Source organism: Anopheles coluzzii, chromosome 3 (assembly GCF_943734685.1).
Source record: "Anopheles coluzzii chromosome 3, AcolN3, whole genome shotgun sequence".
NCBI lineage: Eukaryota > Metazoa > Arthropoda > Insecta > Diptera > Culicidae > Anopheles > Anopheles coluzzii.
Window position 1 is genome coordinate 89,347,224 of NC_064671.1, and position 6,444 is coordinate 89,353,667.

Consider the following 6,444-nt stretch of genomic DNA (forward strand, 5'->3'; position numbering starts at 1 on the left):
CCAAAGGCAATGCTGGAATGCTCCAGCTCAGTAACGATGAATTGACGATCAATGTGGAGGAGATCATGTAAGAAAATAATGAAACAGTACAACTACAACAAGACGCTATTGGATAATTCTTAAAACAGCACTAAACGAGTCAACGAGGGCCGGTCTGGTGGCACAGACGACTTAACAACATGCCCGTCATGGGTTCAAGCTCCGAATAGACCAGACCGTGCCCCCATAAGTTACTGAAAGCCAAGCTCACTTCATTAGTGGGGTACAGGCAGGCCTTGACCGGCAAAGGTTGTGTTGTGCCAAAGAAGAAGAGAAAAGAGCCATGAAATTTGCCAACTCTTTCGTCATCCTTGCTCGTCACGATAAGCAAAAACGGGTGCCAAGCAAGAAGCTTATCTTGCATCACTTTCAACAGGTCCGTGGGGGTCACTTTTGGCACCCATCATCAAACAATTTCGGGGTAGCCGTTGTCGCCGGAGTTGTCCTTTTTTGTCAGCTCCGTTTCCCGCAGCAATATCAATTTCCCGCACGTCTTTGCACCAGTGCTCTGCGTAGATTTCATCTGTTTTTGTGCGAGCAAAAAAGAAAGAAAGAAGCAGAAAAATCACAACCATTTCGCAATTGCCGGCAACCAACCGGTCACCGGCATCCAAGGGTACACAGTCCATCGTCTTGGGGGTTGTGCTAGCTCGCGCTACGCAAGTACAAACGAGGCAGAAAATTATAAATTCCTGGGTAAATATTTGAATTCAATTACTAGCATCGTAGGCTGTAAATTGTTTGCGCTACTACGTGTGCGTGTTTTTGCTTGTGATGGCCACGACGCAGTGAAGATTGGACGGTCAGAAAATACGTTCACCCCACCCCGGGTACGGTGATGGAATGTGATGAAAAATATTCGTCTGACCATTCTGGCTGCTGTCTGAAGTGGCCCAGCGCCATAAATCGTCGTACTGAGTGTGGCAAACTCGATACTACAGCGTTTTTTGGGGGTATTTTCTTCGTTAAAGTGTCAGACAAGGGTGAGTGTTTTATTGTTCGTTGCAATGAGAGAAACTTTCCCAGCAACTGGAATGCATCAATTAAGAGCTATGCAGGCGAGCAGACGTTTCCGGTTGGATGATACTCGGCACTACTACACTCGAAATAAATGCTACAACTACAGCATAGAGTGCATTTGGTGTACTGTTAATTGCATTAAATTGTTTTAAGGAAAGTTCTCTTTCTCGTGTGCTGGCGGGAAAGCTTCGCTTCATCTGTAGGTACTATTTTAATCAGTTTAGTGCGAGATAATTGTTTACATACGAAGTGAATGCAACTTTGTCTTTGGCAAAAGTTGTGCTCTTGTTGCTCTGTACCGTATCCACCGGAAAAGTTCTTAGCCATTTCTAAGGCACAACAGCTACTTTCTCTCAATTTGTTTTCCAGTGTGTTTTCTGTCGTGAAAAAAGGCAACAATTAAAGCTCAACGCCGGCAAAGTATATACATTGTACTAGCAGCGAGCTACTAGTTTTGGAACTGCAGCATGAACGTCAGCATTGAGTAGCTTTTCTGCATCAGCTCCGCAAAGCTGTGCATTGAAATTTCCCCATGTGCACCGTAGCTGAACCGGAGTGATTGTTGGGACTGCAAAATCACGAGCAGAATCGTTCGCCGTACGCTGAAGTACTGACGTCGGTAGTGGATGGAAAAGCGCAGCAATCGGGGCCAATCGAAGTTGTACAGAATGGTTCCGATTTGTCGATTCTGATGAAATGAATGCATCGATTGATGGGTAGGGAAATCATTGCAAGGCATCAGTACCAGTATCGAACCTTACCAAATCGTTCAAATCTTCCACTCCACGGCACAGCAGCAAGGATTCCAGGATCAGAAACGAAGCAAACAGTACGTACGCCATGCTGTAGCCGGTAAAACCTTCAAAGGACACCACGAAGAACGAGTCCGCTATCAGGCCGAAGGTGCTGTAGTACTGCAGAAAGGCAAACGGGGCGACGATCGAGCGAAAGATGCGAAGATTTCTGGAAAAGAGCACCAAGAAAAAACATACATTTGAATTGCAGGGAAAACCTTCACTGTTTGAATACTCATACTCGAGCAACTCCACATGGCGCTTGATCCGATGGGTCAGTCTCTGTTGCAGGTTGTCCCAGTACTCCCATTCGTCCTGGTCGTCCATCCCTACGCCGGCGGGTACGAGCATCTCCTCGAGCTGCTGAAAGGAACGCGCCAGCAGCTGCATCTCAAGCCGAAACCCGGCCAGCAGCGTGTAGAACACGATAAACGAGAGCACGTAAATGATGCCCCAGCAGGCAGTTACCATGCCGTAGGCGAGCTGCACTGACGGGCCACCCAGAACGGCTCCACCGTACTGTAGCATAAACTCGGGCCGCGTCAGCAGCAGCCGGGCCAGAAAGCACAGCGACTCCACGCTGATGGCGCTGATGAGCACCACCAGAAAGCGGTTGTTGTGGCGGTAAAGCTTGGAACGCTCGGTTCGTGCCCACGGATCGTCGTGCAGGTAGGTTCGATCGTTCAGAAACTGCTGCAGCCGGTGTACGGTGGGATAGTTTTGCTCGATCAGCAGCAGCCGCAGCAAGGCCCCGCTGCACAGGCCCAGCGCACCGAGCAGATTGGCCGCAGCCGTACTGTACTGCCAGTGGCTGAACAGCCAGTACACTTTGTAGCAGTAGGACAGATACGACAGCAGGTAGAGGGTGCGATAAACTGTCCAGAGAAGCTTCTTCACTGTCCAGCGTGGCTGGCGGGTGTGATAGTGAAGCGCGAACAGTGTACCGAAGGTGTTGAGCAGGTTGAAATAGTCCACGGTGTAGGTGAAGGTGAAGTATTTGTCCCAGTACTTGCGTACCAGGGACAGACGGAACAGTTTACTGCGCACCATAATGAGGCGTTTTGGTGTGACTAAGGCCGAGGTGAGATGTACTTTGATTTATATAGGGAAAATGCAAGAGTAAGCGTATTGCCTTAAGCGTAAGAGAGAAAGAGAAACGACCAACTACAGCAGCAGCAGCAGCAGCAGTTGTTTGTGACAGCTTTTTCCTCCTAACCGAACGATCAAAGCACCGAGATCAAAGTAACATCAATCTGTAATTAGTCCGCTTAGAGCAGCGTGCAGGAAAGTGCATATTACTCTTGACTGATGGCGATGTTTGTCGATGACACGTTACCATAGTTACTCGGGGCAGAGCTGTGCCATCAACCCTGCGGTGTTTCAAGTCACATTTTGCTCTCGTTCTATACTTTCTAGAGTTCCGTTCCTGTTGCCGGTATCAATTGCAAAGTCAACCAATGTAACCAATATGTTTTCATTATCCTTTTCATAAAATCCTCTCCACACTGCACTGGGTGGGTATAAAAAAGAAAAGTTTTTACTGCATGCGTTACCCCGTCTGGTGATATGATTGACCGGTCTACGCACAAAGCTTGAATGATGCACTGTAGCTGACGAGCGCCCTCGCACGTTCGTGTTTCGCTGCAACGCAGTATGCCGTGCGATTGATGTTGCAAACGACCGATGCATCGATCGATCCGCCGGTGCACACACGCACAAGGGTGCAGACTTGAAACAGTAGCGTGTAACAGCAAAATCTGCCAGTCTGAGCCTTGTACGATGAACCAAACCGGTACCATGTTGCCGTTGGTGCTTTATGGATTGATGGCATTTCACTGACCGGGTTTCGAAATGGTCACCAGAAAATCGGCGCTTTTCACCGTGCAAGTCTCGGCGATGGCTTGATTTGATGGATGGCAAAAAAAACGTACGTCCAGTGGACGGCTTTGTGTGTTTTAGGATGAACAAAGTGAACAGGAATGTCATAAAAACCTGTAAATGTGATGCATGTAACGCTTTTCCCTTGAGGCAAATAAAAAGCACACGAACACACATGGTTGGAATGAAACTTTTGCAATAACGTCCTTTATGGTTTTTCTGACAAAAAAAAGTTTGAAAGCCGGTGGCAGGTTGGCAAGCTGGAATTTTGAGAGTTTTTCTAGAACAAATGATTCATGGAAGAGTCATAGCCAAACCTTGCTTTATGGCTTTTGATACCATTTGTACATGTTTTATTATACGAGAATCATATTATGTTAGCCATACAGTTACGCCACGCCGTTCACGGGAACGAAAATCGAAAATTTATCTGCAATAATTACTTTCAGTCATTTTAACAATTCCTTTTGATTGTATTGATCTGTCTGTAGATTCATTTAAGGTCTTGTGATGTTGTGTGTGAAGTGTGATCATTTACATTACAATACAACAATCAAGTCAATGTATGAGCTAAATTCCATTTTTCGCTTTTTGATTATCAGGAATTGAGAAACGAACAATACAATTCTCAGGAAAATAGATCCTGTCCACACTGGCGAAAGCAATTTAAAAATATGACAAATACACACCACAAACCGTGTGTGTGAGTATCAAGCTCGAACAAAAATGTCTGCCTGCCTGGCTGTCAAATCGGATTCGGTAAGTGATTGTACAAATCTGACAACCTTCTCAACGGTATGAAACGGTTCACAAGACGCAGCACAAACAGCACGGCTGACTGAAAATTTTGCCTCCAAATCGGAGTGAAACTTTCCTGACAATCATGTGGCAAGGAACGCTTCTCACATTGCTCGGTGGATTCGTGGAATCCCGTGGCGTGGAAACGGTTCGGCAGCTCAATTGACTTCATCTGCTCACGTCAAATTTGGCGTGAATTGGCGTGTGCCGGCCGTAAGTTTTGGTGCGTGCGCTGCTTGCCGTGTCGTTGCCGTGTCTGCCTGTCATTGTCACTTTGCTTTGAAGCGGTGGAAGGGTGCTTTTTTCGACGTTTCGAGCTTGATGCAGCTTACTTCTGCACGGCGTCTGGAAACAGGGATGGCCGAGGTGAGTGAAGGCGAGTCAAAGTGTGTTTTCAAAAAATAAACCACAGAATTTGGTGAAACCGTGATGGAGCTAAACGATTGCTTTTTGCTTCCAATATTCATCCCCCCCCCCCTGCATCCCGAAACATACCAAATGCAGAGGCACCTGTTCGCGGTCGGTGTTGAGTTCTGAAAGCTTCAGGGCTGGTAGGCGAGAGTATGCTGATTCAATAAACACACCTTCCCGTAACATCCGTCCCGTACGGTAGGAATAAAATTTCATGGAAATTCGATTTGTTGCTGCTCGGAACCGGTTACAGTTCCAAAGCCACTTCGTGCCCGGTTTGCACCTCGATGCCTTGACGAAAAAGTTCGGCCCAATTTCTCACATCAATCGTAATGTGATAAAGTGAAGCATAGTCGTTATTCGAAAAAACCTCAAACCGGCTGCCGGATAGTTTTCTGCGATGAAAAAAGAGCGTGTGTGTTTGTGTGAGAGAGAAAGAATGCGAGTAATTTTATTGGAAGTAACTGCAGGCGAACTGAATTTGCATTACTGTGAACATAGGGTTGATGATTGAACCATGTTGATGATTTGCACTGGGATGGAGGTTGTGAGTGATGTTGGTAAATCGGGAAAAAATGCTTAAAATGAATTATTAAACTTCATCACATGCAAACGAGCTCGGTACATGGCATATGTTTCCGACCGCAAAAGTAATTTTAAGCTCTTGTGTTTCTCAACGACAGCTGGTGGTTGTACGGTTTTGCATAAGCTCCTCATAACATATGCGTGAGTTGCACAAAAACTGCATTTTATGTGGGGCATTTCGTAGTTTTCCCTCCCTCTATCTCTCTCTCTCTCTTTCTCTCTCTCTCTCTCTCTCTCTCTTCTCATAATTATTTATAAATGTATAAAAGTTTCAAACATTTTGAAAATTCAGTTTCGCTGCATGTTCTGTAGACAACATGTTTTGTTGCTAGTAATGCGCGTTAGACAACTTTGAACTTATGGAAAAGCATCTCAAATAAGGTATGAAGCATGTGGCGTTTTGCGAACCCATCAATCTTACGATGCACGAAGCAAAACTAGGAACGATTAAATGATTCTTTTGTGTTAGCAACACTCCGCATATGATCGATAACCTTGTGCCTTGAGCAACGTTTTCGGCTTGCCTGCCGAATGAAATGTGAATGACCTTCTGGTGAAAAATGAATTATGATTTGGAATATGACAAAGAAAAAAAAACGATATTTCAAACATGATTTGATTATTGATTGATTTGGAGAACCCATTTGTATTGCTGTAGAAAACGGCTGCACAATGCAGGCCTATTCATGGGGTAGAGAGTTAAATGTTAAATCCAAATTGGATCCTTGATCGAGTTTCTAGCACAGCGAGCTATCGAACCGTACGGTAAAAGCGTCTGCAAAGAGAAAAACTCGTTATACTGCACGGGTGAGTGCATGGAGGCAGCGAGCGTTGTAGTGGCGGGAAAATTCTATGCTCAAAATGAATAAAACCAATTCTCAGAACATTTACGGCTCCACACTCGCATTGCGGCGGGAGA

General features: G+C 45.7%; 1 protein-coding gene across 1 annotated transcript; it reads right to left on the minus strand.

Moving 5' to 3' along the window:
• Nucleotides 1-256: 256 nt before the first annotated feature.
• LOC120957638 (uncharacterized) lies at nt 257-2,925 on the minus strand. The gene is made up of 3 exons (XM_040379942.2): nt 2,095-2,925; nt 1,821-2,022; nt 257-1,747 (listed from the first exon to the last, which is right to left on the minus strand). The coding sequence occupies exons 1-3, from the start codon at nt 2,901-2,903 to the stop codon at nt 1,508-1,510; spliced, it is 1,251 nt and encodes a 416-aa protein (XP_040235876.2). The 5' UTR covers nt 2,904-2,925; the 3' UTR covers nt 257-1,507.
• Nucleotides 2,926-6,444: the final 3,519 nt, after the last annotated feature.